The 20,019-nt window shown below is 39.5% G+C and overlaps 1 protein-coding gene across 4 annotated transcripts; it reads left to right on the forward strand.

Annotated features, from left to right (window-relative positions):
- The first annotated feature begins 873 nt into the window (after positions 1 to 873).
- Positions 874 to 19,378, forward strand: Lipn (lipase, family member N). 4 transcript variants are annotated; one of them, NM_001191955.2, is made up of 10 exons: positions 874 to 1,113; positions 2,119 to 2,228; positions 2,789 to 2,906; positions 5,243 to 5,441; positions 7,059 to 7,168; positions 9,570 to 9,706; positions 11,777 to 11,923; positions 13,474 to 13,545; positions 15,161 to 15,232; positions 18,059 to 19,378. In NM_001191955.2, the coding sequence occupies exons 2-10, from the start codon at positions 2,121 to 2,123 to the stop codon at positions 18,290 to 18,292; spliced, it is 1,197 nt and encodes a 398-aa protein (NP_001178884.1). In that variant the 5' UTR covers positions 874 to 1,113; positions 2,119 to 2,120; the 3' UTR covers positions 18,293 to 19,378. The 4 variants fall into 4 exon arrangements, with proteins under 4 accessions (NP_001178884.1, XP_063127801.1, XP_063127799.1 ...); XM_063271731.1 differs by having other exon boundaries at positions 874 to 979; positions 18,059 to 19,377; XM_063271729.1 differs by having other exon boundaries at positions 984 to 1,145; positions 18,059 to 19,371.
- The last annotated feature ends 641 nt before the right edge of the window (positions 19,379 to 20,019 follow it).

Genomic DNA, 20,019 nt, shown 5'->3' on the forward strand with positions numbered 1-20,019 from the left:
GCCATCATGCTGTTAATCAGACCAAAACATGTTTGAATCTTTCAACAAAGTCTAAATTAATGTGGAGCAGTGATTAAGTTCTTCTTGTTCCAACAGGCTGAGACTCACCTTTCGTTTCACATTTTGTGTAATCAGGAAATGTCTTATTCCACCAAAACGGATCCTAGGGTTTGGACAAATATAGATAATAGTTTCATTTTTGAAATGACTTCGGGGTAAAGAGCAGAAATGCCTGTGTGGTGCTGGCAGCTTCGCTTCTGTAGATTTACGGAAAGAACAGAAGGATGCAGCACACATCCCTCCACTTTGTGTCGCTCACGTGGAATTAGAGCTTAAGTGTCCTCAGCTTTGTAGGCATTGATCTCTACCTTCTTTAAGGACAAAGTTAAATGGTTTCTGGATCCACAATCAAATTTGTTGTTGCCAGAATTTACTGGAGGTCAACATCCTTTGACATCTACCACCCTCCCCCTGCTCTAATGTCAAGAATTGGATTGCACCTGGACTGACTCACAGTCACGTGCTTCCCAGCACACCACACCAATACTTTCATACATTGTTTCTGTGGGTTCTCATTGTGACGCTGTCGGTTTGGGATAGGAGATACTGTTATCTCTGATGTTTGTCCAATGGGATGCTGAACACATTCTGCTTCCCCCATTTGGAGCACTCGTATGAAAATGTCGCTGATTCCTCTCAACAGGGACAGACAGGAGCTGCAAACATCAGTGAGTCAGCCAAACTGATTGCCTGGCATCATGTAGACCACTGTTTCCCAACCTACAAGTGCATCATGCATTTGGTGTGCTAGGGAGACGCCTTGGGCGTGTCATTTTCCAAGGTTTCCTCATTTCCACCAGCTTCCTGTTTGTCACTTCTCTAGCTTCTAACTGTCACTGAAGCCATAGCTCACTCTTCAGCCTGATGTCAAAAGCAAAAGTTCGGAAATCCTCTGGGCAGGTGGCGCTCACCTAACTAGGTAAGAATGGAGATTCATCCCAACCAGGAGGCAGACGAGAGTGGCCATCGGGTGCTAGGGTTCTACAGTGGGGCTGTCTGCATGCCCATCCTAGACCTGTCGTCACCTGTTGGTTCTGTGACCTTGGACAGATTGTAAGTGTCTTGAAGCCTTCGCTCTGCTACTTGTAAGTGAGGATACTATTAGTAACAAATTTATGAAGTTTTTCTATATTTAAGTAATGTAACTTAGACATTGAAATCTGTGTCTTAGATGTCTTCAATAGATACTATTATTATTTCCAGTTTTTAAATGATATATAACATCCACAGAAAGGATGTTAGAGTAGATGTAGCATGTATGCAAACTTATATGCATGAGCAGAAAAATGTGCTTTTGAAATTTAGGCATTAATTGGATATAGTAATGGAATGCTGATAGCAGCAAGGAAAATAACAGATGCCTTTCTAAGAAATTTACATTGTAGTATTATGTCTGTTGTGTCCCTTCATCCTCAAGGTCACATTGTGAGAAAAGTCATAATGGTCTTCTCTTTCTACTACTAAGGAAGAACTAAGACACAAAGGGATTAGTATCCTTACCCAGTCAGGAAGCGAGTTTGTGGAGAGGTGGAAATATACAAACTGGCTGACATTAGCAGCAGCCAGGGGTTGAGTGTGATTGCTCAGATGGCAGTGGCCTGCCTTTGATGATGTCATCTTTGAAACCATAGCAACCGAGTGTGGCTGCATGTGGACACTTTGGGAAGTGTGCACAGGAAAGGGTCACATCCCTAGAAACGGACAGCGTGATGACTTAGTGGAAACTCCATCTGTTCGTCGTCTCTGCTTGCTCTCTGGGATGAACAGCGGGGATACAGACAACTGTACTGTATAATCTGTCTCGATGTCAAAACTTGTCTTCTAAACTAACAGCTGAACACAGACAAGGTCATCAAAAAACTTAAGTAAAATACAGCCTGAAAGGGCCAAGTTCAATGGGATAGATCACTAAGACTCCAAGTAACTTCCCCTGTATTTGATTCTTCCATAGAGCGCCAGCCTTCCCTGCCCTGCTGTCACTCCCCTTTCCTATTTTGATTCTAGTCATCAACATAGATGGAAAAGATTAATCCACAAACATTAACTGTTTTGTGCCAGGCATGCCTGTGATGTGGCTATTTTTAACAACAGCTTGTTTGATACGTGGAACTTTAAGCGCTGGTGGATTCTTTGAAAATACAGTGAATCCCGAAGTGTGGATGAATGCTGTAAGTCTCCTACAAAGTACTTTGAAGAAAATGGATTAGTGGGTGGTACGATTTTAAAAGGCCCAGCCCTGCTGTGGCAAAACTCTTAAATAGAGAAACAGTTTGTGTCAAGCTGGTAAATTGGCTTCTTTGACTGAATGACTATTCTCGGTAACTGTAAAAGGCAGAACGTGTTAAGTCATATATATGTATGTGTGTACGTGTATATATACACATATATGTATATTTTTTAAACTCATACTTTTAAAGCCATTTGGATATTTCATGACAGCATTCTATTGGCATGGAATTTTTCCAGTTCTAAAGTCTAGAGGAGATTCAAATGACAAGTAGCATGGAAACATAACCTTGTCAAAAAAATCAATGCTAAATACCCACCCCAGTATTTTAATAAATACCTTCCAGCATTTATTTTTACAATGGCTTATGTAATAAATTTAATTTTACAACTACCTACAGCTATAGATTTTATATAATCTACTTCCATTAACTTGTTTGTCACTTTGTCTAGTTTTGTTCTGGTGTCCCCTGAGAGGCAAATAACTCTATGTCCACTACAGAGTGAAATAATCACGTACAATGGCTACCCAAGTGAAGAGTATGATGTCACCACTGCAGACGGGTACATTCTTGCCATCAACAGGATCCCCCATGGGAGAGGACAGACTGGGCACGCAGGTACAGGAGAAGACATGTCTTTTGTAGGGGAAAGATACATGACTGAAATTTAAAGCTAGCTATTCACCAGGAGAGAGACAGGGTTGTCCAAATCAGTTTAAGTTACCACAGTAGCCTTTTAATGACTAACGAGGAAGCTAATTCTTTTCCCTCCACTTCTCTAAAGACTCAAAGGACCGGACATTTTCTGAGGAAAATCATGCTTGATTCTTAGGTGTGAACGCCAAAAGTGAAGACTACTTTTATTAACCCATTAATGACTCCTCGGCAAAAACAAGTCTCCTCACTATTAGAAGGAGGCTTGCTGAATGGAATGAAGTTGACTCCAGTGGAATACCCAAAAGGTGCCTCCTCTGATTCCTGTAGAATCACGGGGTCTCTTCTATTACCAGAGAGTCAGATGATAGGGTATATCAGGCAGCCATCCTCGAAGGGGCAGTTTGTGAAATGAAAGAGTGTGGTGTTGAAAAGGTCCGGATTCTAGAAGGAGGAGTCAAACATGCAAAAGCATGGAAATTACACTCTAAAAGGAAAAGCTAACTATACCCAGTCTAAGCTGAGGGTCACATAAGTGTAAACAAAAGATTTGTTAAGGATTCTGGGTAGCCTGTTCATTGGCTTACCCTGTTTACCATGTTGGTCCTGCAGCCTCTTTCCTACCAAGCATATTCAGGGGTAGCCCAACCACCAAAAGCACAGCGTGCTACATTCTACCCCTCTAAAAAAAAGACATACTTGAATCATGGGCTTCCAAATAAAAAATTCAGAATGGTGGATGGACAAAATATAGCTTTTCAAGTTAGATTTAAATGTCAAGTAACCAACATATTGCAATGGAATAATGGACTATCTGTTCTAAGAGACGGTTATACTAAATATAATCCACTGTTACCTTCGTTTCAAATTAGAAGAGCATCCTGGATCTTGTCTGTTTTGTTTGTTTGTTTGTTTCTTTGTTTGTTTGATTGATTGATTGATTGACTGACTGACTGAATATTGACTGATTTTAGTTTTGTCTTTATTAAATCAGGCAACAAACTTAAGGGAGAATAATCTACAGAGAGAAGAATTTTATAGAAAAAACTTTAAGGAGAGAAAATTATGGAAAGATATGAAGTTCAAAACCACTTGTTAGCTGTGTCACTATGCACATTTTTAATCACTTAAAGCTCCCAGCAGCACTGACCATCTTCATTTAAAGATGACCAGACTGGGCAGCTTCTGAAACACAGAGTCACTTAAACAACAGGGGACAAAAACAGAATTTAAATGTGGGCTGCCTGAGTAGCCTGGACTGGACTTTTAGTCATTAAATTGCTGTTCTTTTTTCATTGTGTTTTAATCAACAGCCTTACTTCCTCCCATTCCACAGAGCATTCTCTCCCCCAGGAACTTGAAACTAGGCAGAAGGATGGCGAGTTTATTCTGTTTTCATAGTTTGCAAATGCTCTCCCTTGAGCAAAAGCTGAGGAACAGGGTGAGAAAACAAGCAAGACCTACTTACGTGTACCTCCTCTTTCTCCTTAAATCTAATAACTGTATTTACCATCAAAAACAATTGCATCATTGCATGCCTCTTCCAAGACACTCATGCAATGTGTGGTTATGCAGATGCAGAACCCGATTATGCACTAATAAATCCAATGTAAAGTAGAAATACCAGGAAAAATATTTAATGCCCCTAACTAACTAAATATAGTTCAAAACCACAGAGCACTGTAGGGCTGTGCTTTTGTGATTGCATTGCTGTCTAGGAGGGGAAGCTAGTCTGCCCTGTGCAGCACTTAGAAAGAGTACCATATCTCTCTGGCTAGCCGGAGGAAAAAAAAATGACAATCACAGTTGAAGTATGGTTTATATTGAACACATATTGATTTTTACTTATGGGATGGCTGCGAGCCACGCCATCATAAAGTGATACCTGTTAAATGCATGCACAGAGAAGAACAGTCACCGGTGTGGGCTTGGACTTGTGACACGATCAGGCTTGTTTCTGCTCTGAAACTTGTCACCAAGGAAACCATTTAGAAAAGTTACTTGATTGTTTAAAGCTTGGTTTGCACAAAATCTGTAAAACGTTCCCCAAAATGGAAGCTATTTTAAATTTCCCTAAGAAATCAAGAAGCAGGTGCACGAACAAGGAGTCAGCTCAGCACCATGATATATATAACATGTACTCTGGCAGGGGTGATGTACATACAATACTCTACACTAATGTACTAGTGACGAGAGGGGAAGAAGTGGTGTGTGTGTGTGTGTGTGTGTGTGTGTGTGTGTGTGTGTGTCTATACTGTTTCTGGATATAAATGTCTCTTACTTTCTCTCTTCACACCCAGGTCCCCGGCCAGTTGTTTATATGCAGCATGCCTTGTTTGCAGACAATGCCTACTGGCTCGAGAATTTCCCCAATGGAAGCCTCGGGTTCCTTCTAGCAGATGCAGGTTATGATGTGTGGATGGGAAACAGTCGGGGGAACACTTGGTCAAGAAGACACAAAACTCTCTCAGTAAATGAAGAGAAATTCTGGGCCTTTAGGTAAATTGCATCTAAGTAAATTTTCTGGAAAATTGGAGGAGGTTTCTTTAAATATAAACTTGTGGCCAATGCATAATGTTTCAGGTCATAAAATCACCATGACTTCTAATATTTCCAAAAGTAGAAAGAAAAATTAATTCTATTGGTATCTTTTTTAAAATCTTGTCTCTTAGACTATCCATTTGGACAAATGGTGTGCACGTTATATTTATTTTTAAAAATTATAGGGGCTGGGGATTTAGCTCAGTGGTAGAGCGCTTACCTAGGAAGCGCAAGGCCCTGGGTTCGGTCCCCAGCTCCGAAAAAAAGAACCAAAAAATTATATTCCATGCTGGCAGGTGTGGTAGCTCACACTTTTAATGCTAGTACTGGGGAGGAAGGAGGAGTCCCATGAGTTAGAGGCTAGCCTGGGTTATACTGTGAATTTGACACCAGCCATAGTTAGGTCTTTGTTAAAGTGACATGACTGTACACCAAATAACGAATAAATAGACAGCAGCAAGAATAAAAGAAACCCTCAGAAGGAAAAAGAGAAAGATTACATAGCATACCTTTTTAAGAAAAACTCTAATAGGATGTTTTAAAAATGTTAATGAATAGTAAATAAGATCTTTTTGGTGTTTTGACAATTTTTTAGTAAAATTGTTTTCTGCTGTCACTAGAGGACAGGTTGTTCTTTCTTAGGCTTCCCTTCCAAAGGACCTAAAGACTATGTCGACTTGCATCCTGCCTAGGATAGAGATCACATCCTTTTTGTACCAATTAAGACTCATCATGCCCTGAATAGGGCTGGCAGAGTAAAGGAAAGGAACACATAGTTTTCCAGTTTGTGGAGAACGGGCACGATTAGGGAAACATTCTGTATCTCTAATCTTTGGCAAGAAGCTTGGGGCTATTTCCCTGGGAGGTACCACTACAATTCTCTCACCCTTCATTGGATCAATTTATTGATCTCCTCCTGTGTGAATTTTACAAGCTCAGGGGTGCTTCATCCTACTGAATCTGATACGGTCCTCTTTGTTCTCCATGGATGCTGATGAACGTGGGATTTTGCTATTGGTATTACAGGATATTGAATACACACACACACACACACACACACACACAGAGAGAGAGAGAGAGAGAGAGAGAGAGAGAGAGAGAGAGAGAGAGAGAACGAGAACACACATCAGGTTAAGTAATTTCTTCCATACAATCTAAGCCACATTGCAGTTCATTTCTCAAATGGACATTTAAACAACTTCTCTGTTACTCAGCTAGCAAATGACAGGATCATAAATGACAACGGTGATGGGTGTTAAATAACAGTCACCAATACCATAGGGGATTCAAGCGCAAAATAGAAAATGATAACGAGAAAGGGGAACAGGGAGGAGTGTGAAGAGGGAGAAGGCCCACCCGAGAGAAGATGCTTAGTCCTGAGGCCTTTCCTGCTGTCAGAAAAGTAAACAGAATAAATGCATACAAGGCTGCAATCATCTACATTTAACTGAGTGCTTAATGAGATAAACCCGGAATAAGTAGATGGCTCTGAGTTACTACGTGCAAAAGAATCAAGCAAGTGCCTGAGTTTTAAAACTCGAATTGTATGTGTTTATACATTGTTTCATTTTGCAGCTTTGATGAAATGGCCAAATATGACCTCCCAGGGATAATAGACTTCATTGTGAATAAAACAGGTCAGGAGAAGTTGTACTTCATTGGACATTCACTGGGCACTACAATAGGTATGTTTACAAGAATTGATGTTGTCAGACTTTTAAATTGGATGGAAATAATTGCTTACTATTTACAATGAATGCCCTCCATTTTCTGTCCTGTGCTGAGAAAAACCTTCCTGTTCTTCCTATTCTGTGTATCTGGGAGCCTATAGTACAGGGTCTATGAGTATGAAGGACCAACCCAACCCTCCTTTTGGGTCATAGTCACACACAAGTCATGGTGACTGACACAAGTTTCCAGAATCAGTTTTTGTCCAAAGTTCAGTGAGATAATTCTAAAGATAAAGTTTTCAGGTGCCCTTTTAAGCTGAGAGGACAAAGCCTAAGGCAAGAGGACAAATCAGAAAAAGCTTAGACTCCCTATCAATCACACCTGCCTCACAACCCGGGTGCAATTTAAATAAATTAAAAGGGAGAGGCTCATATGTAAACTGAGCAATTGGAAACCAATTGGTCACGTTTGTTTGTGAATCGAAACACCCAAACTGGCTCTAAGAAGTCAACCAACCTTCGGATCTGATTTAACACTTACCAAGTAGCTTTTAGGTAAGTAAAAATTAAAATAGTTTAGCTTGTTGTCTATTTTCAAGTGTAGATACGATTTCCTAGACACTTGGTTGCTTTTTATCTGTAACACTGGGCCCAGATCCCAGGGACTCAGACGTCACTCCAGCCAAGGGCTCAGCGGTACCGGAGTCGCACACCTGCCCCAGGCTTTCCACAGACATTTTGAAAAGAAGGCAAAGCTCTTGTTCCAAACAAAGGCGTGAAGAGAATAAATACAGATCAAGTAAATGAAGACAGAGTTTTGAATTTGCTACCCATCTTCCAGTAAAGTGTCTTTAGGAGACTTAGTCATGTGACGTTGTGACATTTTAGGTTGGGTAACAGCAAGGAAATAAATGAGCCTTATAATATTTCCATATTGCATAAGTACATCAATTACTGCCATTACTATTAATCACCAAAAAGAGATGCTGGCCTGTTCTGTGTGCTTATAGGTATTTTACAAGTCTGGGAGATAAAGCGAGCAGAAGAGAACACAGATAAAAGAATTATCAAAATACCAAAAGGAGAGCCAAAGGAAGCCAGATAATCACATCATAATTATATCAGATCCAGTACTTTCTGAACATTTGATCTGTTTAGGGATCTGTGTTCCGTATGTCTCCTCCCTTGATCTCCCAAACAACCTGACTGACACAGAACATAGATTCAGAGCAGATTGGTTAGACCCCACCAATGGAATGCAGAGACACTAAGGAGACCATATAAAGGGAGAAAGAAGTGACTTGTAACTGTGAAAGTGGACAGGACTTACATGCTTACTGATCTTCAAAGAAAATGAAGTAGATGAGACCATCATACCCTATTACAACTTGTTACTTTTGGGCATGAACACGCTTAGTTAAAGACTTCTTACCTTTATAGCAGAAACTTTTTTTTACATGGGGGAAGGATCCATTGTTCTGAGGTTGTTTACTAACCCTGACTCTAGCACATACAAGTCCATAAAGTGCACTGTTGTGACAACCAGAGAACTCATTCCCACACATTCCCAAACATCCTCGGAAGGCGAGCTGTCTACCTGGTGGCGTCAGTGGCTCAGCTAATTTCCTTGATCTAAGCAGTGTTAACAGTTTGGTATTTCCATGTGTGTTTGTGAGTATGTCTCCAGCAGAGACCAGACAATGCATCTTGGGAAAGTAAAGTACCCAGACACGCCACTATAGCTTCCTCAGATGCAATACTTATCCCTACCCTTTTCCTCAAGGATATAAATAGGTAACATGCTACTGCTGGGAAAAAAAGGAGAGCAAATGGAGACACCTAAGCCTGTCTGGTATTACAGTGGATCCAAAGAGAACAACTTCCCTTTGGGAAGCTAGAAACAATGTGGGTAGGGTCTGAACATCCAAGAAGGCACCAAGGGAAAGAACAATGAAATATTACTCTATAATAGACCAGAAAACTTGTGGAATACTTGCAAACAGGGGTAGAAAGGACTGCTTTATTTGTGTCTTGTGAACTGTTTACTTCTAGAAGCTTAGTGACTCGCCAGGCATCTTAAAATTGTGGGTGACCCGCATGCTCGCACGCTCAGGAATGAAGGTTTCTATAGTTCACCAAGCAAGTGACTGCTCTACCAGATCATTCCTCACCCGGCAGCTACCACCATTTCCTCTAAATGAATTAAGTTGTCTAGCAATAGAATTAGAGAAAATTATCGACTCTCAACTCGCTAGAACTTGATTATCTTAGTAGAATATATCAGAGAAACTTTCCAATTTATCCCCTCGATCCCTGAAGTAGGAAATTGAAATAGATGCAGCAATCCATTCGCTCTAATTGACTAAAATCTTGCATACGTATTTTTACAAGATTGTCTTGTTTCCCATTTTCCCAGGGTTTATAGCCTTTTCCACCATGCCTGAACTGGCACAGAGAATCAAAATGAATTTTGCCTTGGGCCCTGTGATCTCATTCAAATATCCCACAAGCATCTTTACCAGTTTTTTTCTACTTCCAAGATCCATGATCAAGGTAGGCTTCTTGTTTTGCCAAATTTTATCTCAGGGTCTCATCTTGTGCTATAGATTCTCATTGTTTTTTTAATCTGTATAAAATAGAAATAGGAACTTTAGATAAAATCCATAGAATGTGTGCATGGTGTTTATCTGTGTCATAGCATCTGGAGGTAGCATGTGCAACTTATTAAATCCAGTCACTTACACACAGGCAAGTGTAGACATGAGCTGAGGTGAGCTCTACACCAGTTTGTTATTTCCTTATGAATTTTAATGGTCTCTTTAGTTGGACAAGTCAGTTAATTCACTAGACGTCCTTCAAATTACATGTGATTGTGGATGTCTTCGCTCCACATTAGAAAACCCTCACTAACTTACATTTTATCCATATGAGAGTTTACTCTATTAAAGTACCTAGAATTATTCCAATACCTCAGCATCTAATAGTCCAAGTATTCATCTAAATATTATTTATCACTTCATTATTTATCACAATCATGTGTTTGGAACTCTTGTATTCACCCAAGAGTTTTGGTTTTATCTTCCATTGGTTTCAGTTTCTTGTAGCCGCAAATAGCATATCTTGAAGCATAACATGAATAACTTGTTAATATTGTCTTATGAGTTTGTAGTGATAGTAAAAAATGAATTTGTGCAAAAATGAAACTAGAAAGCCAACTAGACAGTTAAAATAATTCTTATACAAAGACAAGGCCCTGTTTTGTGATAGAGTTGTGGGAATGAAGGGAAATATTAGTGAGCCACACAAAGAAGATATTTTCCTACAGCCAAATGACAGGTTACACACTGGTCTCATTGCCTTGTTTACTTTGAGCAGAGATAAGGTAACAACTATCAATTTCTCAAAATATGTTGTCATCAATTAGCTTTGACATCTACTACATGTGGTCATGGTTGATTGAATTAATTTGTTTTGTTTTGGTTTTTTTTTTTTTTGTCTGTTCATCTGCCTGCCTGCCTTCTCTCCTTCCTTCCTTCCTTCCTTCCTTCTTTCTTTCTTTCCTTTGTTCTTTCTTTCTTCTTCTTTCTCATGGTCTTTTGAGACCCCACTAAATTAACACTACAATCATTACACCTACAGCAATCACGCTGTTTCTAATCCCTCTGCCACCACACTCAGCTGAGCAAATTACTTTCTGAAACAAAATGTGAAATAGACACATCCATCTATAACCAATGTTAGTTTTGTGAAATGAATTGCTCTTCTTTCAAATACCAGATGTGAGCCTGATCATGCTTCATCCCATCACTGTGTACATTCCTTCCTGCCAGAAGTGTCCTGCCTCTTTAAGACCTAACTCCCTAATTCACTCAACACTGGCTTTCTTTACAGTTCCTGGACTTCAGGGGTGAACTGCCCAAGATTATGCTCACAAGCCCTAGATATTTTAGCCTGCTGTCCTTGTGGCTTCATAGTGGATTTTCTTAAAAACTTTTTTTAGAGATTTATTTATTTATTTTGTGTATACGACTATACAGTCACTCTCTTCAGACACACCAGAAGAGGGCATCAGATCCCATGACAGATGGTTGTGTGCTTGCTGGGAATTGAACTCAGGACTCTGGAAGAGCAGTCAGTGCTCTTAACTGCTGAGCCATCTCTCCAGCCACTTCTTCATCATGGACTTGATGTCCAGGGCTAACTTCTCTTTGGTATTTCATTATCTACTTTTGGCTGTGAAGACTGGCTAATTTGGGACAGAAATACACAACCACTGTGTACATGAGAAATACAGCTAAAACCCATGTGTCCTTTCTGTGCAGTGCAGCATTTCATCTTAAAGTGAAAACGTCCTTCATCTTTCTTACTGCAGAGTGAGAACATGGCATTCTCTGTTTAGACAGATTACGTCTCCATAGTGGAGCCCCCTGTAATCTGGAGGAACACTTGGGGCTACAATATTTGACCTTCTGCATTTGGAAACAGATGCCTACTGGACCCCAACTAAGAAAAAGAAATGCAAATATTAATAGATTCCCAAACTGGCTCACTCTTACAATGAAGGAAATGCAAGGTACTTAAGGAGACATCTTAAAACATTATATTTTTTCTGTATTTTTACAGCTTATGTTTGGTACCAAAGGTTTCTTTTTAGAAGATAAGAATGCAAAGATGTCTTATGTCACAGTCTGCAACAAAAAGCTGCTCCGACCAATGTGTAGTGAATTTATGTCCTTGTGGGCTGGATTCAACAAAAAAAATATGAATATGGTGTGTATAATAATTATATCTACACTTGATGCTTGAAGAATTTCCAGCTTTCCTTTGATTTATGCTTATCTCTTATACTATATAAATATAATATATAGTATATATAAATGCTTAAGTGTTGCAAGCCTTTAAAAAGCCTTTAAAGGCCGAAATTTGATATGCATGAAGGATTGGGTATCTCAACAGATCACAGTCATCAGAACTGGGAAAGGAAAGGCTCCATCCTCTGTTGAAGTTAGGAGACTGAACGTTTCCTAATGAGTGTCAAGTTAATTCTCACATGTTTGCAAGCAGCTACAACTTATAGCAATTTCAGTTTACTTCATTCTGGGATATTAATTTAAAAATAAAATTCTAGGAAAGGAGACGTTTGAGTAAGCAATGCATTTACTACATATTCAGTCATTAATGTGTGCATCTGAATTTGAAGAAAATCCGTGGCTTAATATGGAAAGATTAGTACAGAATGGAAAGAAATGGAATCTCTTACTTAGGAAGATGTTAAACTTCTGTTTTATTAGGAAGTTTCCTGATGAGAATCCAAGAAGGAGAAGAAACCTGCAGTTGGGGAGTAGTATGGTTGCATAGCCCTCCCTGCTATATTCCTGTAAAAATTTAACAATTACGAATTAGAAAGAATACATGACAGTTGAAAGGAACCCATTTCCAAAGGAGCTACTCACCACCCCATCTCTTCCCCAGTGCTTTTTGAGGCTACACCCATGAAGATCAACTGATCAAGAGGTTAACTTGATCAGAAGTCAAGATTTCAATGGGTTCCCTTCACATGGGCCATTATGATCTAAAGTACAAATATGGGTATTATTTGACCCCCATTATTCTTACCCCATGATCTGCATGAAGATTAAAATAATCTTCCAAACAGATTTCCCATTTTAGTCTTACATTCTTACAGTATGTTATCTTGCCACAAGAACCTAACAGTTGAGAGCATGAGTTATAATGGATTTACTGACTTATTTTTATGGTTTTCTGAAACATAGTCTTACACTGTAGTGTAGATTGACCTTGAACTCAGAATTCCTTTGCCTTTGATCCTATCCCTACTACCCAGTGCTAGGATTAAAGGTGTACCCTGCCACATCTACTAGACTAATATATTTTGTAGATAAAAAAATATAAACCTCAAATATGTTTTTAAAAATTTGAGCAAAGTCCTAAAGATGGTAAATAACAACACACAGACCTGAAATCAAGGAATCGTAGTCTCTCTTTGGCAGCCTACATGTCTGCTTTGCACACACCAACCCTGTGCCTGTATATGCAACCCCTGTGTTTGCACATAGCCCTTCTGCTGGTTGTTTTTCTCTGCACCAAGATTCAGACTTAGTGTAGGTTCTTTCCCTCAGGAAAAACATCACCAAATTGCCCAAGTCTACTCACAGTCCAATGTCTCACATACACACATATTCCTAGAGAAGGTTTTGCTGTCTTTTTCAAAGGAACAGTATTTGTTATGCACTCTTAGTTGCTTTCTGTCTCTGAGAGATGTAGTTCATTCCCTTAGATGACTGCTTTTAACTTCCTAGAGTCGACTGGATGTGTACATGTCCCATGCTCCCACTGGATCATCAATCCAGAACATTCTGCATATAAAACAGGTAACACCTATGTCACAGAAAATCAGCCCTGTACTTGTTTCAATGAATGCAAAAGTTCACAATCTGCCCTCTCAACAAGCTTGTCAAGAGCAGATAAGCATATCATCTCCTCTTTGTCCCTGATGCTTCTTCCTACTTCGATTTTCCTGGACTTCAAGAGAAAGAGTTTTGTGGTAGACAATTGTGTGACACAAATCAATCCCATTTTAAGTAAGAGCTGATAAAATATGCCCTCAGCTTAAGTAAAGGGTACACTGAAGCTTCCTCCAAGGAGAGGTGTCTGGAATTTGACTTTCCCTTTTAGTATTTTTTTTATTTTTCTTTTATTAGATATTTTTTATTTACTTTTCAAATGTTATTCCCTTTTCCGGTTTCCCGGACATAAGCCCCCTACCCCATCCCCCTCTCCCTCTTCTATAAGGATGTTCCCCTCTGCATCCACCCCCTTTCTCCCCACCCAACATTACCCTACACTGAGGATACAACCTTGGCAGGGCCAAGGGCTTCTCCTTCCATTGGTGCCCAGCAAGGCCATCCTCTGCTAGATATGCAGCCAGAGCCATGGGTCAGTCCATGTGTACTCTTTGGGTAGTGGTTTAGTCCCTGGGAGCTCTGATTGATTGGCATTGTTGTTCTTATGGGGTTGCAAGGTCCTTCAGCTCTTTCAATCCTTTCTCTAATTCCTCCAATGGGGGTCCTGTTCTCAATTCAATGGTTCCCTGCTAGCATTCGCCTCTGTATTTGACATGCTCTGGCTGAGCCTCTCAGGAGGCAGCTATATCTGGTTCCTGTCAGCATGCACTTCTTAGCTTCATCAATATTACCTAGTTTTAGTGGCTGTACATATATGTGGGCCACTTGTGGGGTAGGTTCTGAACGACCATTCCTTCAGTCTCTGCTCCAAAGTTTGCCTCCATATACCCTCCTATAAATATTTTTGTTCCCCCTTTTAAGAAGGAGTGAAGCAGCTGCATTTTGGTCATCCTTCTTGAGTTTCATGTGGTCTGTGGATTGTATCTTGGGAAATCCGAGCTTTTGGGCTAATATTCACTTATCAGTGAGTGCATACCATGTGTGTTTTCTGTGATTGGGTTACCTCATTCAGGATATTTTCTAGTTCAATCCATTTGTCTATGAATGTCATGAAGTCATTGTTTTTGATAACAGAGTAGTACTCCACTGTATAGATATACCACATTTTCTGTATCCATTCCTCTGTTGAAGGGCATCTGGGTTCTTTTCAGCTTCTGGCTATTATAAATAAGGCTGCTATGAACACAGTGGAGCATGTGTCTTTGTTGTATGTTGGAGCATCTTTTCGGTATAGACCAAGGAGAGGTATAGCTAGGTCCTCAGGTAGTACAATGTCCAATTTTCTGAGGAACCTCCAGACTGAATTTGACTTTCTAATGGGGCTGTGAGGTTCTTCCTTCAAATCAATAAAAACCATCTTCATTTCTCTGTGTTGGACAGCATTCTCCATACTGATGAGACATTTATTTCCATCTGGGAACCCAGCACCTTTTTCCGTCCCCACCTGATATTTCCTCTAAAATTTTCTGTCATTCTCACAATTCCTATGCTGAATATTCTCTCTCTAAAACATTCATTTCAGCTTTACCAATCTGATGAATTCAGGGCTTACGACTGGGGAAGTGAGGCTGAAAATATGAATCACTACAACCAGGTGAGCCACTCAGAAACCAATCACAGCATAGGATTTTGAGAAATTTTGATGAGAAATTATTTGAGTGAAAACAGTCCTATCTGATAACTTCTGACATTTGTACTGATAGTTTTTTATTATTATTATGAATCTGAGGACTTTTGTAATTCACAGACTTTTTCGAAATGAAGGACCAGACAAAAAGGAAAGTAAACCTCTTGCATTCACTCTACCTAGAAGTATTAGATATTAGATTATATAAATATTTGTCTCAATTTTTAGCATGTATATTAGCTTTACATAACCATTACTCCTGCTTCTTTATTTAAAATTACAGTAAGAAATAACCAATGATACAAAAAATTTAAAGAAACTTTTGTTAAAAACAGGTTGAATAATGATGGAAATTGTTTCACAACAATCTTTACTCACATCCTGGTTAAATATGTTTGTCTGAGGGAGACAAACATAGAGTTGTACACTCATTTAGCACTGGCTTTTACTATGCCTTTAGTCACTTTTCTCTTCTTCTTTGGGTTGGAACTGGACGTGTAAATGTTAAATAATCACATTGAAGTTAAATTTTGAATTGACTTTTTCTACAGTGTGAGCCACTGTTTCTACAGTGTGAGTTTTTCTTTCATTTTTAAATGTGATGACCTCCAGTTTTCCCAGCACCATTTGTTGCAAAGCTTGTCTTTTCTCCAGTGCATGGTTTTTACACCTTTGTGACTGTGTCATTAATTTCTGGGTCTTATGTTGTATTCAGATGATCTACCTGTCTATGTTTTCTTTTAACTTTCTAAAATATTTTATTGTAATGAAACAAGGAAAATGCAATCAAACATGCATATTGAATCACACATTTAGTACTTGATAAATGGGTGATAATATTGACAAAATTATTCTCTTACATGATGTTTTAAAGATTTATTTATCTTTGTTTTACATATATATTTTGCTGGCATGATATGTATACCATGTTATGTAACTTCTAACAGTGGAGGTCAGTATAGGATAGTTGGTTCCTTAGAACTGAATTACAAACAGTTGGAAGTTGCCATCTGGTTGCTGTGAACCCAGGTCCTTTGTAAAAGTAGCAAGAGCTTTTGTAAAAAAAAATAATAATTTATTATATTATTTTATCTATTCAGTACATTTCAACTGTAGCCTCCTCTCCCTTCCCTCTTTCTATTCACCCTTCCTGCCCTCCCCAGATCCACTGCTCCTTCATTTCCCTTCAGAAAAGAATAGGCCTCCCATTGATATCACCATGAGAAGCTACAGTAAAGCTAAGCATATATCTTCATATCAAGGCTGGCTGAGGCCACCCAGTAGGAGGGAAAAGGTCCCACTCTAACTGTAGTACATTTGAAATCAGAAATTCTGATATCTCTAGCATGTTTTTGCTTAGAATTGGTTTGGTTATTTATGTCCTATTTTGTTTCCATACCAGTTTTTTGACATTTTCATTCATCTATAAAGACAATTATTAGAATTTTGATGGGGTTGCTTTGAATCTGTAAAGTGCTTTTGGTACCAGCCACTGTTACTACCTTACAAGAGCCCCCATCCTTTACAAAATATAACCAAATAAACCTTCCTTCAATCCATTGGCATTTTGAAATCCTCATTCTGTCACTATTTCTTCCAATGCTTTTAAAGACATAAGTAGAAAAGACGTACCTCCCCTCCGTTCTTTCCTCACCTTCGGGAGAATCTATTTGGGATCTTTTCCTGTTATGCAGCACTCTACTTACAGCTGCTCGTAGGCTTTAATTAGAAATTTTACTTTTCTCTTCTCCCCTTTGTATCAATTTGGAACAATTACCCTTGTCCTGAATTTCTATAATCTAGTGCTCTGGACTCCTCCCTTCCCATGCCCTTACATTAGCTACTCATCTTCCCAATCCTCTTATACTATTGGCACTCCCCTAAGATCCCTCACCGATTCCTCTTATTATTTGGGGGTAATTTAATCATCCCTGGAGCTTTTAATTTAGAGAATCCGCACTGTTTGCTCTGAGTTTGGTGGATCAGTCTTCAACTTATGCCTCTCTAGTCCTCCCATAGCTCATCCATTATCTGTATTAACAAGAGATCTGAAAAATCCCCCTGCTTTGTTTCAAAATTCCTAACAAGTTCTGGATTCCTTAGCTTGGTACATTGGTAAGTTTTTTGCTCCTGGTTATGGTCCACTTACTGGCCCTTCCCTGGAAGGCCCTCCAACGTACAGTTTTACCTGTTTTCTTCATTACTTTTCTGATGGTATGATATAACACCAGGACCACAGTAACATATAAAGAACGGGTTTTATTTGGGGCTCATGGTTTCATAGGGTTAGAGTCTAGGGAACATGGCAGCAGACAGGCAAGCATGGCACTGGAACAGTAGTAGAGAGGTCCAATCTTGAGGCAAAACCACGAGGCAGAAAGAGACACTGGGCATGGTATGGATATTGAAATCTCAAATCCCACTTCCAGTGACACACCTCCTCCAACAAATTCACACTTTTGCAATTCTTTGAACGGTTCCATCATCTAGAGACCATGTTTTCAAATATATGAGCTTATGGGGATCATTCTCATTCAAACCACCACACCAGTCAAAACCCACCCCACCCTTCAAAGTCTGAATTCAATGCCTTGTTAGCCATCTTTCCTTGAGTGTACATCTTTTACAAACTCCCTGAAGGTAGGGATCATACATTGCATGGGAAATCAACCCCCTTCTTTGTCTGACAGCTATGCTCACAGCAGATACTCATTTGCAGCCTTCCCATTCATTTGAATTTGCATGTTGCTAATGAAGGTGTCTTTTCATGATTACGTTTTGTCTCTCTCACAGAGTCGCCCTCCCTTGTATGACCTGACTGCCATGAAGGTGCCCACTGCCATCTGGGCTGGTGGACATGATGTGCTTGTCACTCCTCAAGATGTAGCCAGGATACTTCCCCAAATTACAAATCTACGCTACTTCAAGCAATTTCCAGAATGGAACCATTTTGATTTTGTCTGGGGCCTGGATGCCCCTCAAAGACTATACAGTAAAATCATAGGTTTGATGAAAGAGTATCGCTAAATACAATCTATCTATTTTTCAGTCAAAATTTGCTTCCAGGCCCATGAGAGGCTTTAGGAAAACCTGTGGAGAATGCAGAGCTTTCTTCCAGCATTCACTTACTATTGCTAAAGTGGTGCTGGGACTCAGTGCTCCACCCAGGAGAGAGTTGACTTGTCCTGCTCTTGTCTCAAAGGGAAGTCTAAATCTGAAGGGTCAGGGTGTTACCCTCCTGATGAGAATCAGGAGCAGGCCTTCTTTTCAACCCAAGATGATCTAGTGAACACTTCTCTACTACCTGCACAATTGAGAGAATTCTTAGGAGAGGATTTTCACGAAGGCGGAGGATGGCGCTCTGGTAGGTAGGATGCACAAAATCATGGATTTGAACTTCATATATACACTCTCTTGGGTTTTTTTCTTTTTCAAAGAATTGACCCTAAGCATGGGAATGTGGCCTACAGAGAAAGGCTCTGTCAAGGTAATCATTTGGATACACATGTGTGGCTCTGACTACCTGCATTCACAATTTGGCCAGAAGGCATTATAAATAAGAGACAAAAGAAATCTTAGCTCCCATCAACAAGCATAAAAGAAAATAGTAGTGTGGAATACAACTGAAAATTGTCTTCCAGAAGCTTATTGTATTACTACAAACCGGCAAGGGGACAGAGACACAACATTTGGAAAAATGAACTAGAGATAAATTGTCTGTTACTAAAATTGTCTACTCTAGGACAAGGACTAAACGAATGATAAGTTAAAAAGACTAACTATAGCAGTGTATTAGAGCCAGCTACGAAAAAGCAAGAGTCTTGGGTTATAATAGTTGTATTCATGTGACATTTAAAGCTGCTTCTGGAAAGCCTAATTTAGAACTAGGAAATGAAATGCAAAGAAAAAGGAAGAGAGGAAGGAAGGAAGGAAGGAAGGAAGGAAGGAAGGAAGGAAGGAAAGAAGGAAGGAAGGAAGGAAAGAGAAAAGAAGGAAGGAAGCTAGCTAGCTAGCTAGCAAGCTGTGTTTGGGCTAAGACAGCTCCATGGGTAAGAACACTTGCTGTGTAAGCATGTCGACTTGAATTCAAATAAAAGTCTGAGTGTACCTTTATCTATCTGTAACCCCAGAATTGTGTGGGAAACAGACAGGAGGGTGACTGGGCTTGCTGGCCTCCAACCTAGCTCCTGGTTTACTGAGAGACCCTGTTTCAAGGGAGTAAATTAAGGGGTGCTAAAATAGGACACCTGATGTAATCCTCTGACCTTTGTACCTACTCATACACACACCACAATTTACAAACACACACGCATACACATACACACACATACACACACAAACATATACAAGTGTGGGACATACCTACACACCATGCACTTTCACACATACATGTAAATGAATATAGGCAAACAGACAGAAGGACAGTAAGATAGAAAACAGACAGACAAAAATAGCTCTGGTATCATCTTTAAAAGATGCTGGACCTTGATTCTATAACTAGTAGAGATCAAAGAGTAACCTGAAGTTTTATCATCAGCTCTTCTATTGCTGGATGGTGTGAAATTAGAGTCCTTTAACTTGTAGGATGATGTAATTAAAGAAAAGCTGCTAGTGGTTCTCATAGAATAATAAAAAGATGATGACAGTTTATTTTGACTTAAAATAGGGAAGTTAGAACATTAGTATTTTCATCCAATACCACAACTCTCAGAAGCTACCTAGCTATCATCTAACCACTCCGATAAATATCCATA

This window comes from Rattus norvegicus, chromosome 1, assembly GCF_036323735.1.
Source record: "Rattus norvegicus strain BN/NHsdMcwi chromosome 1, GRCr8, whole genome shotgun sequence".
Classification (NCBI taxonomy): domain Eukaryota; kingdom Metazoa; phylum Chordata; class Mammalia; order Rodentia; family Muridae; genus Rattus; species Rattus norvegicus.

What these genes read in the sequence shown, in the direction of transcription:
- Lipn (NM_001191955.2), top strand. Translation starts at nt 2,121, where the DNA reads ATGCCTGTGATGTGGCTATTTTTAACAACAGCTTGTTTGATACGTGGA. An exon ending in ACATTCTGCATATAAAACAG is followed by an intron (nt 13,546 to 15,160) that starts GTAACACCTATG and finishes CATTCATTTCAG; the next exon opens with CTTTACCAATCTGATGAATT. An exon ending in ATATGAATCACTACAACCAG is followed by an intron (nt 15,233 to 18,058) that starts GTGAGCCACTCA and finishes TCTCTCTCACAG; the next exon opens with AGTCGCCCTCCCTTGTATGA.